We start from the raw sequence: 21,836 nt of genomic DNA on the forward strand, positions 1-21,836 counted from the left end.
GACCACCAGGGAAGTCCCTATACCTCAATTTAAAAACAAATCAGCATTGCCAAAGCCATTTGCCTTTGCAATGTCAGTGCATAACAATGGTGCAAAACCCTGGTTTTGAACATCACGTTGAAGAATGTAAGTCTGGGGGACTTACATGGTGCCAGATGTGAGAGAGACTAGCTTATGATAGTAGATTGGAATATACAACTTAAGGGCAAATTATTAATATACAAAAAGAAATAGAGCTGTTAAGCAGATCTAATTTTCTTCACCCCGTTGGAAAGCATAGAGAGAAAATGAAATTGTCAGGCAAAGATTCCTTGATGGGCATGTTCACTGTAAAGCTTAGAAGTCCAGCTTTGCTCCTTCCAGCTGTATGACTTTTCAGTGTCCATGTGGTATATCCTTTTTTTTAAGATTTTTTTTGATGTGGACCATTTTTAAAGTCTTTATTGAATTTGTTACAATATTGCTTCTGTTTTATATTTTGTTTTTTTGACCGCAAGGCATGTGGGATCTTAGCTTCCTGACCAGGGATCGAACCTGCACCCCCTGCATTGGAAGATGAAGTCTTAAAGCATGTGGTATATACTTTCTATATCCTCTATCTCTTTCTCTCTCTCTCTCTATATATATATATCTAAATTTACACGGCTGAAACACTAAAATACAAAAAGGTATATAACGAAATGAAACATTTCCCATCTATCCTCTCACCCAGCTCTCCAGTTCCTACTGCCCAGCCCCGCAAGGGACTACACTATGTTGTTTCATGTTTCCATCCAGTATCTTTATGAATATGTAAGCAAAGAAAAATATAGATCTTTATTTGGGGAGAGGATAAGTTTCTTAATTTTCCAATTTGGAATCTTCATTAATCATTGGCCTTATTAATCATTATTTTTAATGATAATGATGTTGATAAATCTTTCCACAGCTCCCCATCCCCTCAGGATACGGTCCATGCTCCTTCCCATGGCTCCCTGGACCCTCTTGTCAGCTTCTGAGGACCACTTCCTCTCTTTGCAGCTCTACTGCGTCTTTCAGTTCCTTTGAACGTGCTGTTCCCTTTGCTTGGAACATTCTTCTCTTCCTGAAACACAGCTAATGCCCCACCTCCACCCTGCTTTCCCTGGCTAATCTCCAACTCATCTTTTAGGTCTTGGCTTAGAATCACTGTGTCTGTGCCTGTCTCCTTCCATCAGCACCATGGTCTTGAACTCTCATAGCACTTAGTCATTCATTCATTCATTTCACAAACATTTATTGAGTGTCACGTACTTGCCAGGCACTGTTCTAGGCTTTTTAAAAATTAATTAAATTTATTTATTTATTTTTGGCTGTGTTGGGTCTTTGTTGCTGCACGTGGGCTTTCTCTAGTTGTGGCAAGTGGGGGCTACTCTTCGTTGCGGTGCGCGGGCTTCTCATTGCAGTGGCTTCTCTTGTTGTGGAGCACAGGCTCTAGGCAAGGGGGCTTCAGTAGTTGTGGCTTGTGGGCTCTACAGCGCAGGCTCAGTAGTTGTAGCATACGGGCTTAGTTGCTCCGTGGCATGTGGGATCTTTCCCGGACCAGGGATTGAACCCATGTCCCCTGCATTGGCAGGAGGATTATTAACCACTGCACCACCAGGGAAGCCCCTGTTCTAGGCTTATTTACCACACTGTACTGTCACTGCCTCCTTTGATACTTCATATATATATATATATATATATATATATACATATATATATATGTTACTGCACTGTAATTCATACACCATCAAATTCACCCTTTTAAGTGTATAATTCAGTGGGTTGTTTTTTCTTTTTTGGTATATTTACAAGGTTGTACAACCATCACCATTATCTAATGCCAGAACATTTTCACCACTCCAAAAAGAAACCCAGTAGCAGTCATTCTCCATTCTCACCTCCCTCCAGGCTTTCTTTCTATCTCAATGGATTTGCCTATTCTAGACATTTCATATAAGTGGAATCAGACAATATAAGATCTTCTGTGATTGGCTCCTTTTACTTAGTGTTTTCAAGGTTCATTCATGTTGTAGCATGTATCAGCACTTTATTCTTTTTATGGCTGAATAACAGTCCATCGTATGGATATACCACATTCGGTTTATCCATTCATCAGTTGATGGACATTTAGGTTAGTGTTTCTTCTGAAGCCCTATGAGAACAAGACTCTATATGTCTTTCTCACTATCGTATCCTAGAACTTAGTGCAGTGCCTGGCACTTACTAGAAATTCATATGTTTGGAATTCCCTGGTGGTCCAGTGGTTAGGACACCGCGCTTTCACTGCCGGAGCCCAGGTTTGATCCCTGGTTGGGGAACTAGATCCCACAAGCTGTGCCACGCAGCAAAAAAAGAAATTCATATTTTGTTCAACATTAAAAGAAAAGTGTTGAATGAATAGGAAAATCAAACGCTAGTTAGATGGTTACAATACTTATTGATTATATATTTATCTCCCCAATAGACATCTGTCAAGGGATCTAGTATCCTCTTTTCTGCATGGTACTGAAATATCCCACTTCTTTCTTCAGGGAGGAAATTGGGTTAAATTTAAACTTTCTTGTTTTTCTTCAGATCATGTATTTGGATCCTAGGTGTATACAAATTCCCCATTTATGCACTTACAGATAACTTCTTGGGTATTAAAACATTCTGTTTTTGCTACATCATTTCTCATACAGAAAATCTCAACTTCCTTCGGCAGGGCTTTTTGCTCACTGCCTCCCTGCCCTCAAAAGCACTCCATGCTTGCACATAGCCTTCCTCCTGTTTCTTTCCAAGCTGGTCACACTGGGACAATCAATACCTGTGACAGATCAACCTTTCTTTTTTTGGTTTTAATATTTCTTTACACCCTGTTTTGGCTCCTTGATTTGGAAGTATCTGGAGGACATTTAGGGCAACGAAGTCAGGCCAGGGACTGGGTGATGCTCATAGCCAGCACTCAGCACTTGAAAAATAGTTGTTGAACCAATGAATGGAGGAACGAACGATGAATCAGTGAGTGTGAATATGTGAGAGATACATATTGCAAAGTGCAGACTTGGTCAGCAAATATTTATTGAGTACCTACTGTGTCGCAGGCCCTGTGGTGCATGCCAGGATGGTAAACAAAACAGGGGTCTCGCCTTGGACTAGGGAGTTTCTAAAATCACTAGTTCTAGCTGTATTATTCCATTTCTATGTCTATATCTTTTCACTTTTTATCGTACATCTAATGATTTTCAGGATCACATTTTAGCTAAGAAATCTACCCATTTGCTTAAGCCCAAAATAGGAAGTTCTGATCTACTGTCAGAAAAATCTGGAGTCACAAGTGCCCCAGTGAAAAGTACCCCCGAAAAACTAAAAATCCCCCAAATGCTAAGCTTCCTGACTTTAGGGGTTCTAGCATGGGGAACCTCCGATAGAACGGACAGCACGTCCACCAGAGGGCGCTGTGGGGGCAAATTTGTGCCGGGAGGGGAGCTTGACCAGTGACCCTCAAAGCCAGGTAGGCGCCTACAGTAATTTTTATTCTTCCCTGCGTTTCCTTCCCACCCTCGAACCCATGGTCGCCCCTCCCCCCTATAGGTGGTTCCCCTCTGAATCATCAGCTACTTTCAGGGGCTGAAAGAGGGCTTTTTTTGGAAAGACGCCTTGCTTCTGTTCCTGACGCCCCATGTCTCAGGCCACTCAGTTTCCAGGCGGGCTGGGTGGGTGGGTGGGACCTCTCGGGCGTCAGAGCCCGGCGCTGCAGGGGCCGCGAAGGGGGTTAACCCGGCAGGGGGGGGGGGGGGGGGAGGGGAATGGGGGAGGGGTGCGCGGGCGGCGCCTGCGCTCTGCTTCTCTCCATTGTCTCCACGGCGGCGAGGAGCGCCGGCGAGCGCAGCCAGGGACCGAGCAGGGCGGTGCGGCTGGCGGGGCAGGCGGCGGCGGCGGCGGCTGCGGCTGGAGCGAGAGCGCTACGCCACGCGACCGCGGCTTCCCGAGCTCCGCCTGGCTGCCCAGCGCCGCAGCCCGCCCGAGGCCTGGAGGGGTCCGGGTCGCCGTCCATGGTCGCGGCGTCCTGAGGCGGGGGACGCACCCGGCGCCCCCAGCCCTCCTCCGCCTCCTGCTGTCGGGCGGGCCGCCTCCTCGGGCGCCTCCTGCGCCCGCCCGCCCGCTCGCTCGCCCCGCCGCCTCCCTCCCTCCTTCCTTGCAGCTCCCCCGGCTTTCGGGGGCCCGGGGGCGGCCTGTGGCGCGCCGAGCCCGCGCCGGACTGCGCCTCTTTGGACCTTGAGGGGAAACATGCGTTTGGCTTGGATCGTTTTAAATTCTTAGTTTGGGATCCCCGCTCGCCTGCCTCTTCCGCCCGCGGGTTTTCTTTTCTTTTTTTCTTTTTTTTCCTTTTTTCTTTCCCGGTCTCCTTTTTTGACTCCCTCCCCCTTTATGCTCGCCCAACCCTCCCCCGCTGCTGAGAAGTGGGGGAGGGTCTCGGCCTCCAGGTTCCCGCCCCACCGGGGCCCGGGCGAGCATGGGGGGCAAGCAGAGCACGGCGGCCCGCTCCCGGGGCCCTTTCCCGGGGGTCTCCACCGATGACAGCGCCGTGCCCCCGCCGGGAGGGGCGCCCCACTTCGGGCACTACCGGGCGGGCGGCGGGGCCATGGGGCTGCGCAGCCGCTCGGTCCAGTTCGGTGGCGGGCATGGGCATGGACCCCAGCACGGCCGGGGGGGTGCCCTTTGGCCTCTACACCCCCGCCTCCGGGGGACCGGCGACTCCGAGAGGGCGCCCGGCGGCGGAGGGTCGGCGTCCGACTCCACCTATGCCCACGGCAATGGTTACCAGGAGACGGGCGGCGGTCACCATAGAGACGGGATGCTGTACCTGGGCTCCCGAGCCTCGCTGGCGGATGCTCTACCTCTGCACATCGCACCCAGGTGGTTCAGCTCGCACAGTGGTGAGTCCGCGGTTGGTGGAGGCCTCAGAGGGTGGAGTGCAAGCGAGGGCGCGCCGGGGCGCCCCACACCTTCGCGCGTGTGCGAAGATTTGGAGGTGGAGTGCGCAACCTGGATCTGTCTGCCTTCCCCTTGGTTTCCGAAGCCAAGGGATGAATGGGATACCCACCCTCTAGAAAAGAGGCTTTCTGAGAGGCTGCGGAGCCGGGCGTATTACGGCTTCAGGTGTTGGTTCACTTATGGATGCCTATTGAAGTCTCATTCACTGGCATCCCCATCCTCAGGTCTTGTCTGGCTAATCGCAAGTCGGCCTCGAAGCTTTCTTTCTGCAACTGCTGCATTGTGCTTGCCTCACCGGTAACAGAGAGAGAAGGATCCAATTTGACCAAGCGGTGTCTCCTAAACAAAGGGTGTGAAAAAATTGGGGCCAAGTGGTGTTTGGATTAGGGCTCTTGCTCTTGCTGGGAGAGACGGGTGCCCAGTTTTGCCACCCTGCTGGAAATCTGTTTGAATTGTTTAAAGTGGAGCGGCTGCTGTCATAGACAGGTGTGGCCTGCTGGATGGAGGGCCCAGCTGGGAGCCTCCCTGGGAGGCTTTGCAGGACCAGGGCTCTGGTTACCCGTGCTGCATGCAGTAGCCTTGGCTCAATGACTCTTGCATCCCTCCATCTTTTTTCTCCCCCTCCATGCTAAGTGCTTGGTCTTCTGGGTATTCTGCATCTTTTTTTAACCAAGAGGTGGCATTTTATTGCCTGACTGTTGGCACATGTCAGGGGGAAAGGAGGATTCAAAGAACCTGGATGAATTCATTTTGTGAACTTCTGGTGACAGGTCAGCGAAAAGCTGGAGGAGGATTTCCCAGGCTGTAACAGGCAGGGCAGAAAAGGCACTGCTCGGTGCTTCTGGAGGAAAACAGGTCTGTCTGCTTAGCTAACCTGAGAAGCCAGGTTAGGCTTCTAGAAAATTGGTCAGAAGGGGTGTGGGGCCGCTATTTGCTAATTGGCAAGTTGCAGTGAAGAAGTTAACATATTCATACTCCTTTGGGAGACTTCAGAAAATTTAGATATTGTGTAGAAAAAAGATTGCTTTATGGAGGATTTATTTGTTGGATCACTGTTCTAGCTATTGTGAAATAGGGTAGACTTTTTGTATCTCTATTTCTGTAAACAGTCTTAATCTTTTTTTCAGTTCTTTAAAATAATTGTGAAATCATTTTTAGGGAGAATTAGTGACTAATTTAGGGTAACATTTGGAAGTGGCTTTCAATTGCTAGGATGGAATTTTTTTTTTTTTTTTTTTTTTGCTAGGATGGAATTTTAATCCCTGAACAGACCTCTAGATATCATTGGAGCTTCTCTGACCTGCATGCATTCAACTCTGCCCTGAATGAGATGCAAGGCATGACTACCTTTGGTACTTTTAGACATTTGATCAGCTTTAGACATCTTTTTTTTAAACATCTTTATTAGAGTATAATTGCTTTACAATGGTGTGTCAGTTTCTGCTCTATAACAAAGTGAATCATTTATACATATACATATGTCCCCATATCTCTTCTCTCTTGCATCTCCCTCCCTTAGACATCTTGAACTTAATAATATTTCTTATAAAATTTGATCCAGAAGGAGTCAGGTGTATTTTTGAGATGATTGTAGTTAAGTTTTTAAAAGAACTGTCATTAGTGTCTGATTTTAAGCTGAAGAGTACTGTAAGGAGGTTCTCAAAAAGCACAAGTAGAAATTTTGTGTTGCAAAAATGTAATCTTATAGAGGTTTCTCTGGAGAAGGAGTTCCCTTGCTGAAATTTCTTGTCTGTCTCTTACTAGAAATGTCTTTTTCCTTATTCCACTACCAAGTTCCATGCTGGAGCTATGAGCTTAAAATTGGATTCCAAAACAGACTCCTCAGCTATAAAACCTCAAGTTTTTAAAATCTAGTTGTAGTGAGGTTAGGAAGAGCCACTGAACCAGGGACTACAGGAAAAGTTGGAGCATATTAATCCCTTGAGGGATTAATATTAAAATGGGGGGGGCGCTGTTAATATTTTGGGTAATATAGTTGTTATAGGACCATCCTGTCCTATTGCAGGACATTGAACATACCTGGCCCTGCCCACTCAATACTCCCACAAATTTCAAAGTGCTCTTGGTGGGGGCGGGGTATCGCCTGATTGAGAACCACCTCCTTAGGGATTTGTTGTCTTATTCAAATAAAGTAATTAGTTTTTCCTGTGCAGCTCATTTGAGAGGAACTTTGATATTTCCGCTCTTCTGCAATGGTGGTTCTATCTCACCTTCTGCAACAGGCCACAGGCTCTTCCTTCCAGGACATCCCCTTCCTCTCTTGTTTGTTGCTGTAAGAAGAGAAATTTTGGAGCCTTGGGGAAGGTCCCAGCAGTTTTCACTCTTGTGTCTTACGAGTAGAAGAGGATTTCAGTGCACAGTTGACTAGATGCCTGGAAGTTGATGTGATGTCGTTGCTTGTGTTTTCAAGGTGCTTTTGGAACTCTTCATAGGCGCAGAAAACAGCTGTCAGTGAAATAAGTGGGGAAGTTCAGTGAGCTAGAGGCTTCCTCAAAAGGCACGAGCTGATGTTATGTCAAGAGGTAGAATACTGGGGCCTCAGCTTCTCCTTGGAGAAGCTGTGACCTTGGACGAGACACCTCACCTCTCTTGAGCCTTGTCTTTGTTATTTTTTAAATACAAATACAGCCAGCCTGTAAAATTTAAAATACAAATACAGCCAGCCTGTAAAAGTTGCTGCCCAAATGCTGCGAGGATACACATGGTCACATTTGCCTTCTCTGGGCTGTGACCCTTGCACGCCCTATTTCCTTTGCCTGGAATGCTTTTCCTTCCATTCCGCCCAGGGATAGCCTTTTATGATCCCTTAGGGCTCAACTTAAATTTCTCCTTAGAGACCACTCTTAAAAATTGGTTCCCTCCTGTCAGTCTCTCCAGTCACTCACCTGTTACCTTAATAGCACTTAACACATTGTATTTATCCATTTACTCTTTCTGTTTTAAGTTGACTAAATTTTAAGCTCCATGAGAGGAAGACTGTGCCTCTTGACCACTGTTGTAACTCCTGCACTCCATGTGCCAGGCACATATATTTGTTGAGTGAATGAATTAGAGTGCCGTATGTTCATCGGCTCATTTAATCATCACTATAACTCTAGGAGGTAAAATGTTTTAATTCCCATTTTACAGGTGAAGAAACTGAGGTGTAAAGGGAGGTTAAGGAACCTACACAAGGCCAGATAGCTAATAGGTGGCAGAGTTGGGATTGAAATGCAGCTCTGCCAGCATCAGAATCCACCTGGTCTCTTAGCCATTACCCTCTACTGCCTCTCAACCTAAAACATGAGGAAGCTGGATAGCGTCATGGAAATTGCACTGCTTGCGTGTCAGAGGGCTAGGCTCCTCCCCCGGTTGGGCTGCTAGTTAACTGCCTGTCTTGTGACCTTATGCAAGTGAGTCATTTAGCCTCAGAGTCACCATTTCTCCACCTGTAAGATGGAGATAATACCTGTTCTGCTTACCTTGCTGGGTCGCTGTTGTGGTCTCATGAGATGGTGTTTACAAAAGCCAAATAACATAGAAATGGGAAGTGGTGTTCTTACAGGGACACTTCTAGAGTTCTCTGCCTTCTTTCATCTCTTCAGAAGTTGCTGGACAGAGAGATTTAGGATCGTGTGAACTCTTTCCCCGAAATGGAAGCTAGTGTTCTCTACTGAAATCTGACCTGTATTGTGGGGGCCGTCCATAATAAGAATGCCACTTGAGAAGAGCTGCTTTATAGAATCCGAGTAGAGTCCCTTCTTTTCCACATAAAATGCGTTTTGCTATAAGGTGTTTAACTCCTAATGGTTGGGTGGTATTCTGGAGGTCTGGTCATCCATTTGTAGTCCTGGTTATCTCAGAATACAGATTTCTAGATGTGGGGGAAAAAATATAGAGGCTCCACCGTGTTGGAAGGAAGAGGTTGCCTGTTTCCTGGGCCCTAATATAAAATGGCTGGTCATTGAGGTCTCCCTCCAACTTCTCAGCCAGATGCGTGTGTACACGTGCATGTGCAGAAAACGAAACTGTTCTCTGTTGTTACCAAGCCATCAACAGGGGCTGATAGATGGTGACTTTTTGGTAAGTCTTTGAACGTGCCAGCAGGATATCTCATGGGTTCTACTTTGCTGCCACTCTAGGGTTCTCAAGTGATTTAATTTTCTCTGTTCTTAAATAATTAGGGAGAGTTGCCAATTCCATCGGAGTGGATCAGAAAGCCTCTTTGTGCCTCACTATCGGTGTGCTAGATGTAATGGTTCTTTCCCATCGTTTCTGGAAAAGGAAAAGCATTCTGTGGCCTCCAAAGAGCATGATGGGTCCCTGCCCTGCAGAAAGTCTTATTCTTAATGAAGACTGGGTTTTCTTGGAAGACTTTTTAAAAAGCAGAGTTTTTTTAGCTATTACATGAGGGCTTATTTTCTATAAAAGAAAAAAACAGTTCCCTTGAGGAGAAGATTGTTTCTTGAAGGTCACAGTTAATTCTCCCTCACTGGGGTTTGAAAGGTGTTGCAAGAAACAGTGGTTTCACTCTTAAAGTGTGTGTTTTATGGGATGTGTACATTTTGCCATTCAACAAAGACACACCCCAACTAGGTCACGAGGAATACTCTCTGAGCCAAGCCACTCTTTACCAGAAATGCAACTCCAGTTCCTTTTGGGGAAAGGAATATGCTTTGTATTTGACAGATGTGACATTCAATCCAAGCTTATTGGGCACCTACATTTTAGCAAACCCAATTTTAAAACTAAGCTTCAATTTTGACAGTTTCAAAATTGGAAAAAAGTCATAGGGAAGTGGGGGTAACTTAAGCTCTTGGTTTTGCTCTTACTAACCCTTAAGTAGGGGGTGTTTTTAATGACTGGGTCACTGAGGCTGAGGTACCAAAATCTTGAAGTTAGTCCAAAACCTAAATGCTATTCCCCATCTTTTAGAATGGTGGATGTGTACACATTTCCATTTGTTTCTTTTCCAAGCTTTGCCACGGCCTTGTCTCAGTCAGATGGTTCCTAGTGATTACGGTGGGTGTAGGCTTGAGTATGAGAATGGACTTCTTACAGGCCTGGCAGTTTTCACCTCTGAATCTTATTTCCTCATAAGAACACAGGTTTATCCTTGAAACCAACAGTCGGGTTCCTGATTTTGATAGGCTAAATGGATGAGGGGTGCATAACCTGAAGACCAACCCTCAAGTGCAAAGCAAATAAAGAACCAGGTTTAATCTGAAAGCTGCAGCTGGGGTACTCTGTAGGCTGATGAGACTGTTTACCTTGAGATCTCCCTCGAGTTGTTGGAATTGAGAGTACAGCCTTCCTCTGTTGGGAGTAAAGAGGAAGGAGGAATTCGCTGTGCCCCGTAAAGTAAGAGGAGGCATGGCAAGAATTTGTGGTGCACTCCCGGATCTGTAAGGAGAAGGAGGCAGATGGAGACAAGAGCTGTCCTGATCTCTGTGAATGGTTCAAAGGGTTTTCAAGTTTGACTCTGTCCAGTCTTCTCTAGGGTCTCATTAACAATGCGGAGGACAGGACCCCACTCCCAGAGTTCAGTAGAATCTGAATTTGTAACAAATGATTCTACAAATGTAGTCAGAGTACCGTCTATATCCGAAGTGCACCCCTACCACGGATTTAACTTTTCTCTCCATAAACAGAGAGAAAGAACTCTGAATTCTTTTCTCATGCATTCATTAGCATCACTTTCAGTATCACTAAACTAGTCAGATATTTCCCAGGCAGAATACATAAAAATCTTCTTTTCTATTGCTCCCAGAGGGTAGATCCACCCAGCAAGACCATTGTTCATTCTTTGGCTGTTTTCTTTTACATGGTACTAAGCATTTTTCTCCTACAGATAGGCCTGAGCCAATCTGCCTTGGTCCTGAGTTGCTCCGAACAGAAGGTAGTTGTGGCAGTGTCCCCGATCCTTGTGCTACAGAAGGGCTTCCTGAGTTACATCCTCTTTCTTATATCCCCAGCTAGACAAGTACAAGATCTCAGGATGAATCCAGACTTTAAAGTGGACAAAATACCCTTTTTTTTTTTTTTTTTTAGCTGACTGAAAGTATGAGACTTTGTGTGTGTAGATCTGTTGAGCTAAGATATTCATTTATTCAACTGAGATTGAGTGCTTCCAGTATACCCGGACCTGTGCTAGGTGCTCGGAATGTATATTTATTATGAAGGTGATTGGCATTACTTTGTTCTTTCTAAGAATTTTTGCTTCCCTCCTCCTTTAAGAGAAAGTCTGAATATTGCAGCTTGTGGAAGATTTTACCTTCTTCATCAGTTCCTCTGTTGAATAAACAAATTCAGGCGCTTGTCCACGAGGCTGCTACACGGATGATCTCCTCTCTACTTTTCACTCACGTTATTCCTTGTTAACTAAATCCTCTATCTGGGCTGGGGCAGGTGATCTTTTCTTTGTGGTTCCAGTCAAGTGCCTGGTAAGAAGAAATTCCTCATATGTGCCAATATTATCTTCTCAATGAAAATATCAAAAGAAAAACTGTTTTTTCATTATCTTTGACTTCAGTATCTTTGTCATCCCTAGAGCCACTTTTCTTTCTGGTCACTGAACACTGTTTTCTAGAAGGCTGATCCACCGCCTTTTAAACCCATCTCTCTAAAATTTATCCCAGGCCAAAATGTACATAAGGAAATGTAAGCGTTTTCCTCCTTGGTCTTGTGTTTGTCTCTGAGCTCCACGACATTGACACTTTAGTGCTGTTTTAAGGAATTTTTTTTTTTTTTTTTTTTTTTTTTTGCAGTAGGCGGGCCTCTCACTGTTGTGGCCTCTCCGGTTGCGGAGCACAGGCTCCGGACGCGCAGGCTCAGCGGCCATGGCTCACGGGCCCAGCCGCTCCGCGGCATGTGGGATCTTCCCAGACCGGGGCACGAACCCGCGTCCCCTACATCAGCAGGCGGACTCTCAACCACTGCGCCACCAGGGAAGCCCTTAAGTAATTTTTAAAGCCTTGTTTATGATAGGCAGCAGTAGTGACTGAAATGTCATTTCCCCCCTGGAATAATTATTAAATCTGCGTTATAGTTGAGTATTTTTTTTTCATTTTAACATCTTTATTGGAGTATAATTGCTTTACAATGGTATGTTAGTTTCAGCTTCACAACAAAATGAATCAGTTATATATATACATATGTTCCCATATCTCTTCCCGCTTGCGTCTCCCTCCCTCCTTCCCACCCTCCGTATCCCACCCCTCCAGGCGGTCACAAAGCACCGAGCTGATCTCCCTGTGCTATGCGGCTGCTTCCCACTAGCTATCTACCTTACGTTTGGTAGTGTATATATGTCCATGCCTCTCTCTCGCTTTGTCACAGTTTACCCTTCCCCCTCCCCATAGCCTCAAGTCCATTCTCTAGTAAGTCTGTGTCTTTATTCCTGTTTCACCCCTAGGTTTTTCATGACATTTTTTTTCTTAAATTCCATATATATGTGCTAGCATACGGTATTTGTCTCTCTCTTTCTGACTTACTTCACTCTGTTTGACAGACTCTAGGTCTATCCACCTCATTACAAATAGCTCAATTTCGTTTCTTTTTATGGCTGAGTAATATTCCATTGTATATATGTGCCACATCTTCTTTATCCATTCATCCGATGATGGACACTTAGGTTGTTTCCATCTCCGGGCTATTGTAAATAGAGCTGCAATGAACATTTTGGTACATGACTCTTTTTGAATTATGGTTTTCTCAGGGTATATGCGCAGTAGTGGGATTGCTGGGTCATATGGTAGTTCTATTTGTAGTTTTTTAAGGAACCTCCATACTGTTCTCCACAGTGGCTGTATCACTTTACATTCCCACCAACAGTGTAAGAGGGTTCCCTTTTCTCCACACCCTCTCCAGCATTTATTGTTTCTAGATTTTTTGATGATGGCCATTTCTTACTGGTGTGAGATGATATCTCATTGTAGTTTTGATTTGCATTTCTCTAATGATTAGTGATGTTGAGCATTCTTTCATGTGTTTGTTGGCAGTCTGTATATCTTCTTTGGAGAAATGTCTATTTAGGTCTTCTGCCCATTTTTGGATTGGGTTGTTTGTTTTTTTGTTATTAAGCTGCATGAGCTGCTTATAAATTTTGGAGATTAATCCTTTGTCAGTTGCTTCATTTGCAAATATTTTCTGAGGGTTGTCTTTTGGTCTTTTTTATGGTTTCCTTTGTTGCGCAAAAGCTTTTAAGTTTCATTAGGTCCCATTTGTTTATTTTTGTATTTATTTCCATTTCTCTAGGAGGTGGGTCAAAAAGGACCTTGCTGTGATTTATGTCATAGAGTGTCCTGCCTATGTTTTCTTCTAAGAGTTTGATAGTTTCTGGCCTTACATTTAGGTCTTTAATCCATTTTGAGCTTATTTTTGTGTATGGTGTTAGGGAGTGATCTAATCTCATACTTTTACATGTAGCTGTCCAGTTTTCCCAGCACCACTTATTGAAGAGGCTGTCCTTTCTCCACTGTACATTCCTGCCTCCTTTATCAAAGATAAGGTGACCGTATGTGCGTGGGTTTATCTCTGGGCTTTCTATCGTGTTCCATTGATCTATATTTCTGTTTTTGTGCCAGTACCATACTGTCTTGATTACTGTAGCTTTGTAGTATAGTCTGAAGTCAGGGAGCCTGATTCTTCCAGCTCCGTTTTTCTTTCTCAAGATTGCTTTGGCTATTCGGGGTCTTTTGTGTCTCCATACAAATTGTGCAATTTTTTGATCTAGTTCTGTGAAAAATACCAGTGGTAGTTTGATAGGGATTGCATTGAATCTGTAGATTGCTTTGGGTAGTATAGTCATTGTCACAATGTTGATTCTTCCAATCCAAGAACATGGTATATCTCTCCATCTATTTGTATCATCTTTAATTTCTTTCATCAGTGTCTTATAATTTTCTGCATACAGGTCTTTTGTCTCCTTAGGTAGGTTTATTCCTAGATATTTTATTCTTTTTGTTGCAGTGGTAAATGGGAGTGTTTTTTTGATTTCACGTTCAGATTTTTCATCCCTAGTATATAGGAATGCCAGAGATTTCTGTGCATTAATTTTGTATCCTGCTACTTTACCAAATTCATTGATTAGCTCTAGTAGTTTTCTGGTAGCATCTTTAGGATTCTCTATGTATAGTATCATGTCATCTGCAAAGAGTGACAGCTTTACTTCTTCTTTTCCAATTTGGATTCCTTTTATTTCCTTTTCTTCTCTGATTGCTGTGGCTAAAACTTCCAAAGCTATGTTGAATAAGAGTGGTGAGAGTGGGCAACCCTGTCTTGTTCCTGATCTTAGTGGAAATGCTTTCAGTTTTTCACCATTGAGGACGATGTTGGCTGTGGGTTTGTCATATATGGCCTTTATTATGTTGAGGAAAGTTCCCTCTATGCCTACTTTCTGCAGGGTTTTTATCATAAATGGGTGTTGAATTTTGTCAAAAGCTTTCTCTGCATCTATTGAGATGATCATATGGTTTTTCTCCTTCAATTTGTTAATATGGTGTATCATGTTGATTGATTTGCGTATATTGAAGAATAGTTGAGTATTTTTTTGCCCAAAGTACAGAATGTAGGGAAATGTTCCATGCTGAAAGACTTTATGCAAACTTTGGCTGTAAGGTGATACCTTACTCTCTGAAGGATAATCTTGGAGAAACCCCTCGTTACATTTCGGCATATGTGGTCCTTTTGGTCTTGGTGAATTAGACTCGGCATAGCATGGCTCCAGCTTGCTCGTTGGTAGTACTTTCAGCCCTCTACAAAGTGTAATTGAATAAGCCATGCTTCAAAAGGAGTTGTTCTGAAATGAGCCACCTCTGTATTGTACAGTATCTTTTAAGGTCAAAGTTGATTTATTATGTGTGGGAGAAACTTAAATCTAGAGTCAATCCAGATGATCTGAGACAGAGGTAGGAGGAGAATGCAGGACTGAGACTCCAAGACTCCGGCCAGCTTGGTCATTTTGCCCATATTTCTCCAGTCTCTGGAGATCTTTTCATTTGTTTCCCTCTCAAATACCACGCCCCCCGCCCCCCCCGCACTGAGAAGGTGCTTTTCCTTAGAGAAAAACTAAGAAATATTAAGACTCTTTTATCTTGATGCCTGCTTAAGTACTCCAGGAATCCTACAGGGATTTGAGGGAGCCCTTGGGATTCCAGCCTAAACCAATGAAGTACTTGGTCTACCATAAGTACAAGTGAGCTTTCTGTAATATTGGTCTTTTCTCTTTAGATCATACACACTTTTTTTTTTTTTTGCGGTACGCGGGCCTCTCACTGTTGTGGCCTCTCCCGTTGCGGAGCACAAGCTCCGGACGCGCAGGCCCAGTGGCCATGGCTCACGGGCCCAGCCGCTCCGCGGCATGTGGGATCTTCCCGGACCGGGGCACAAACCCATGTCCCCTGCACCGGCAGGCAGACTCCCAACCACTGAAGCCCCCATACACACTTTTAATGCCCCCAGAGGCACAGCACCATCTAAGTCAGCTTTTCAAAGAAACTTTGTGGTAACACTGCCCACTACTGTGATAAGCATTATGAAGTACGACACGTATTATTAGATTTCCTCAATCCTGGTCAGAAATGGCTAAAACATTCAAAACCATTGCAGCCAGCCCTGGCGAACTCTGGTAAGTCCAAGGCCTATGCCCAGGGCTGGCTTGCAAGTTAGCTGCCTTCCATCTTAATATCTGATGAGCCCAGTCTTGTTGGCTGAGTTTAATGCATCCATTTCCTACCTCCTCTGAGCCCAGAGGCCAAATGCAATGTAAAAGGATAGTGAATCTAAGCATCTCCAGCCTCTTGAGGTATAGGAATCTCCTATGAAGTGACAGACCTTTGAGAAATAGTATTATGAGCTGTTCTGTTTTTGCTGTGACTTTGGAAAACCTTTGGATTCTTCTACTGAACATTTGTTTGAAAAAAAAAAATCTTTTTAATGAAACAGTGGAGTCAGAAAGCAGCCGCTCCTTCTCATAATAGCATTTCTCACCAGGGGAATTTTTGGTAGCTTTTGGAGGAGGGTTTTGAGTAGGTTGTGGAAGATAAATCCCTCGGTTGAACATAACCAAAGGCTGCCATATCAGAACTCTGGTGCTTTCCGTGCTGACAGCAAGCCCTGAATTCAAAGTGCAGGACAGCAGAATAGAATAGGGAGGGCTGTGCTCAGTGAACTGTTGCAGTAGCATGACCAATGAGACTGGAGTTTCAGCATTCAAAGTCAGTTCATTAAAACACTATTGTAGTGTAAAAGGATCATGAAATGGAGGCCCTGGGTCAGAGGGCCCAAGGCCATTTACAAGAACAACATCATATTTCTGGATTAAGGGATGGCTGCAGGCCTAACGATGAGAATATAAGAGCCACGAGTGTGCTTCCTTTTTCCATATTGTGAAATGGTGGCATGGTGCTTGGCACTGACTGTGGGACTACCTCACATAGAGAGGATTCTACAGAGTCTGTGCTCTGAAGAATTTAGGTCTAATAAAGCACTTAGAATGACACCCAAAGTGAACAGTTCACCCAGTGTCTTTATAGGATGGTGAAAAGGGCATGCTGGAGATACTTAGAGTTTAGAACAAGCCAGGATTATAATACCAACATCCAAAATGCCTGTCCCCTGGGTTTCCCTGGTGGCTCAGTGGTTAAGAATCTATCTGCCTGCCAATGCAGGGGAACACGGGTTTGAGCCCTGGCCTGGGAAGATCCCACATGCTGCAGAGCAACTAACCCCGTGAGCCACAGCTCCTGAGCCTGAGTGCCACAACTACTGAAACCCGCCCGCCTGGAGCCCGTGCTCTGCAACAAGAGAATCCACTGCAGTGAGAAGGCTGCACACTGCAACGAAAAGTAGCCCCCGCTCACCGCAACTAGAGAGAGCCCGCATGCAGCAATGAAGACCCAATGCAGCCAAAAAAAAAGCCTGTCCTCAGCCTCTCTGCCCACCGGAAACTGAGTTTTCACTGTTTCCAACTTCAGTGACTTAAGTACTTCTTAGGTCCTCATGTCTGAGCCAGGTCTTACGTAAGCTACAGACAGAGGAAAGTCTAAAAGGTTATTACAACTGTTGAGATTTGCTTTCCTTTGGAAAGTCATAGTTGTGTCCATTCCGTGTTTTCCTGGCTTTGTACTTTTCTTCAAAGCCTCTTACCAGTTCCAAGTCTCCAGAGCTCAATAAAGGGGAACAGGAAGCCAGCGTTTGATGCCTAAGAGCCAGCAATAACTAAGAGAAAAGGGCAGAAGCATGGAACTGGGAGGGGGAGTTCTGGGCCTTGAAGGTATCCAGGTCTCTAGGATTATAGATACATCCTGCAGAGATGACTTTAACCAACTTCTTCAAACAAGAAAAAAACAGTAGGAACCTCTGTTCTGAGAGGACAAATTTCTCTTAGGTTATATAGTGGAGGCTCAACATTTTTAATTGATGGCATAATTACAAAGTATCTTTTGCATAAGGAGCTCAAAACAATTAAGAAAAAAGTGATAAAAAATTATCACTTTTATAAAAGAGCAGGAATAACTTTCCTCTCTTTTCCCTGAGGGTCCCCAGGGTACATCTTGTCATGGGATCCAAGCTGGATCCTGACCTTCCTTTTCCTGTCGATTCACATTTATTAGATGAACTCTATAAAGTTTCAGTCCTGTGACTGTAAGATGGGAGGGTCACAGGGGTTTGTGCTATTTCAATTTTGGTTTCATTTGCACATTTTAGGAAATCACATAATGGTGTGACTCTGAATAGGAGTTCTTGTCTCTTGGAATCTTTTCAAAAAATGAACTATTTCAGGCATGCAAAAGAGATAATGTACTTACCTGCCAAGCAGATTAATAGTGGGTTGGCCAAAAAGTTCATTCGGGTTTTCCCATAACATCTTATAACTAGAACATTGCAGATGTAATTGTATGGAGCTCTCTCAATTCCTATTTTTCTCCTTCCCTTCCCAAAAGTAACCACTGCCCTGACTCTCCTGTTGATCATCCTATATGTGTTCATACTTTTCACTGCCTGTTTCTATCCAAAACAGTATTTAACTTATGTAAACTTTATAATGTCTCTATCCTTTCATATCTCTGTTTATAGATATAACTCAAAATGGATTTGAGATCTGTAAATCCATTGTACTATATGCTGCTATAACACATTCATTTTTGCTGCTCTACTCTATTGTAAGAATATACCACAGATATCACCATTTATCAGTCCATTCTCATCAGTGGATATTAAAGTTATTTTCAGTTACTTTGAGAATGTTTTGCTGTTTCCTTGTATACTTGAATGAGAGTTTTTCTAGAGTACATCCTTAGTCTTGAGATAGCTGGGTCACAGGCTCATATATATACCTTCAACTCTTGATTAAATATTGCCCAGTAGGTTGCCAATGTGCTTGTACCAATTTATACTCCCCAAATAGCATATTTTCACTTGTTACATGTTCTTGCCAAAACATGATATTGTCATACTTGAATTTTTGGCAAGTTCTGGTGAGTGTGAAATGGTATATCGTTGTGATTTTTGTTATTTATATACTTGATATAATATATATTTACATATAATTAATATACTGATGTATATTTAATCATCATTCTTGTTCATGTCTTTTATCCATGTTTATATTGGATGGTTCATCCTTTTCTTACTAGTTTGTATGAATTTGTATTTTTATTTCATTTTGTTTCCAGATATACATCTGTATATCCCAGTTTGTGGGTTATCTCTTTATTCTCCTTGCGATTTCTTACGGTTAACTTACCTTTAATATAATTGAATATTCCAGTGTTTTCCCTAATGGCTTGTGCATTTTGTGTCCTAAGAAAGATTTTTCTTTCCCTGAGGTCGTAAAGATTATTGTCTTATATTTTCTTCTAAAAGTTTTAAAATTTTGCCTTTCATATTTGAGTCCTTAATCTATGGAGAATTAAATTGTTTGAATGGAGTAAGATAAGGATATATTTTCCTTCTTCCATATGAATAACCAGCTCTCCCAGCAGCAAGTGAGGAATGGTAAAGTCTTTTCCTACTGATTTGCAAAGCTGTCTCTATCAAGTTTCAAGATACCTCTATCGGGCTTCCCTGGTGGCGCAGTGGTTGAGAGTCCCCCTGCCTGCCGGTGCAGGGGACGTGGGTTGGTGCTCCGGCCCTGGAGGATCCCACATGACGCGGAGCGGCTAGGCCCGTGAGCCATGGCCGCTGGGCCTGCGCGTCCGGAACCTGTGCTCCGCAACGGGAGAGGCCATGGCAGTGGGAGGCCCGCATACCGGAAAAAAAAAAAAAAAGATACCTCTATCAAAATATTAAGTTTCCTTCCAGGCATAGATTTGTTCCTGGGCTTTTTGTTCTGTCCCATTGGTCAAGTTGTCTATCCTTGTGCTAATACTTTCTTAATTACCATAGTTTTGTCTTGCCGTGTAGAAGGGCAAATCCTTTCATATTGTTATTTATTCTCTTTCAAAGCTGTGTTGTCTAAATAAAGCTTTCTAGGGAAAAATAAGGGAATCCAGATAGAATCAACAAAATGAAGTACAGAGTACCGGGAACTGCTCTGTTTATAGCTGGTTTGTTTGTTTTTTTTTGCGGGCACGCAGGCCTCTCACTGCTGTGGCCTCTTCCATTGCGGAGCACAGGCTCCGGACGCGCAGGCTCAGCAGCCATGGCTCATAGGCCCAGCCGCTCTGCGGCACGAGGGATCCTCCCAGACCGGGGCACGAACCCGTGTCCCCTGCATCGGCAGGCGGACTATCAACCACTGCGCCACCAGGGAAGCCCTATAGCTGTTATTCTTAATGAGGACATCTGGCAAACCGACCCTAATGGACAGTTTCACATTTTTTCCCCTACTATGTTGCACAAACAGTAACATTTCCCCATGTCTTTGTATTGCAAACAGCAGAATAAACAGTTCCGTATGTTACAGATAACAACAATAAAACAACAGAAACTGCTTAGCTATTTTTGGCGCTTTTTGCTTCCAGATAAATTTAAAAATCAGCTTTGTCAACTTCTATGGGGGAAGAACTGTTAGGATATTTACTGGAGTTTTATGTTGAGTTTAGCAATTACCATCTTATAAAATTGGGTCTACCCGTGAACCTGATGGGAACAGACTTACAGATGTAAGAATAAAATTTTTTTACATTTTTAAAAACTTTGAAATAATTTCAGACTTACAGAAAAGTTGCAAAAAATGCAAAATAAAAACTGCATTTCTGTTAGCCAGAATCTTCAAATGTTACTAAAAAAACAAATAGTTGAATGTCCATTAAGTTCTTAACTCTGCAAAGCAGCTTAAAGTCTTAATAAATAAAACATCTCAAGTCTGAGGAATCTACATTGACCTGTTCTTAGGAATGGGAAAGCCACAAGAACTTAAAGTGACATGGTGTCTGAAGGGTGGCTAGGCCTAATATGGAGATCTACTTTCTTCAGAGTTGGTCTGTATCCTTATGTGATTTGAAGTAGATCAAGTCCCAAGCTCTGCTCCCACCATGTGTGCTGTGATCTCATACGATGGAAGAAGGGCTTCTTGCCCTTCAATTGAGAGTCTCAGACAGCTGGAGCCTGGGTAGTTCAGGTCAAGTCTGCCTCAGTATCACCTGAGAATGTCTTCTGGAGGCTTGGCTTGGCTGAGCCAGAGGTGCCTGCATAGAAGGTGCCAGCAATGAGACACCCCTTCTTGGAAGGCACCTGTGCTCACCAGTATACCACTTACGCACACGAGAAACCGCTTCTTAGGAGGCAGTGTGGGGTAGCGGTTAAGGTTAAGTGAGGCTTATAATAATTATATCTATCATGCAGTACTATTGTATCAATTAAATGAGCTTATAGGCATATCCACATCACTCAAAACATTGCCCAGCAGATAGTAAGTGATCAGTGAAAGCAACCTCTTATTATTTAATGTCTCTGGGTAAAGCTTAGTAATTATCTAAAGATCTTGAATCTTTTTTGTTAGATTTACCCCTGGGTACCTTATAGTTTTTTGGTTTATGCCGTAAATACTATTTTAAAAATTTTTTATAATTATTTCAGGTTTCTGGTATATTCAGCAGACTTGTTGAACTCTTATAGGTCTAATAGTTTTAATGGAAAGCATCTACAGAGAAAACCCAAGAGAATCACGTTGGTAAATAACTGTTTTGTTTCTCCTTTTCTAATTCTCTTGTGTGTCACTCCTCTTTCTTACCTTAGGATTGCTGGCAATTTCCTCTGAAAAAAGTTTATTTGACTCTATAACCATGGGCATCCTTGTTTTCCTCCTATTAAAGGAAGTGCTTCTTGCATTGGAAGCATTGTGTATGTTTTCGGTGGCTAGCCTTTATTTCCTTCTATTCTTAATTTGTTAAATTAAATATCACAAATGGTTATTTTATCAAAATTTCCTTTACATTTATTCACATCGTCCTTCTCCTTTAATTCATTACCGAGGTGAATTGTATCAATAGATTTTGTAGTGTTAAACTATCATTATATTCTTTAAATAAACCCTACTTGGTTGTGATGTGTTCTATTTTTATACATTGCTAGATTTAATATGTTAATATTCTACTTGGGATTTCTGCATATGTTATAAAATTTCACTCATAATTTTTATACTATCTTTTTCTTGTTATTAAGATTAATGTAACATTTTATAAGGCAGTTAGGAGTGTATGTTCATTTTTTTCTCAAAAGAGTTTGTATAAAGGTGTAGTAGAGTTCTGGCTGCAAACAGATGGCACACTCAAATTTAATTGAACAGACAGTTTACAAAGGTGTGGGCAGGATTAAAGGAACTAACAGTGGATGGTGAAGCATCTGGAGACTGGCCACAGTGGGAAGTTCTTATAACACCTAGATCTGAAGTGCATGGGGAGGGAGCCATT

The 21,836-nt window shown here is 43.3% G+C and overlaps 1 protein-coding gene across 1 annotated transcript in view; it reads left to right on the forward strand.

The window, feature by feature from the left end:
- The first annotated feature begins 3,848 nt into the window (after positions 1-3,848).
- The window catches only part of ZNRF1 (zinc and ring finger 1), a 101,794-nt gene continuing 83,806 nt past the window's right edge, over positions 3,849-21,836 (forward strand). Inside the window, 3 exon segments of the mRNA XM_032611886.1 lie at positions 3,849-4,651; positions 4,653-4,722; positions 4,725-4,922. Of these exon segments, the coding sequence (XP_032467777.1) occupies positions 4,499-4,651; positions 4,653-4,722; positions 4,725-4,922 (421 nt within the window). The 5' untranslated portion in view covers positions 3,849-4,498.

Source organism: Phocoena sinus, chromosome 19, assembly GCF_008692025.1.
Source record: "Phocoena sinus isolate mPhoSin1 chromosome 19, mPhoSin1.pri, whole genome shotgun sequence".
In the NCBI taxonomy this organism is placed as follows: domain Eukaryota; kingdom Metazoa; phylum Chordata; class Mammalia; order Artiodactyla; family Phocoenidae; genus Phocoena; species Phocoena sinus.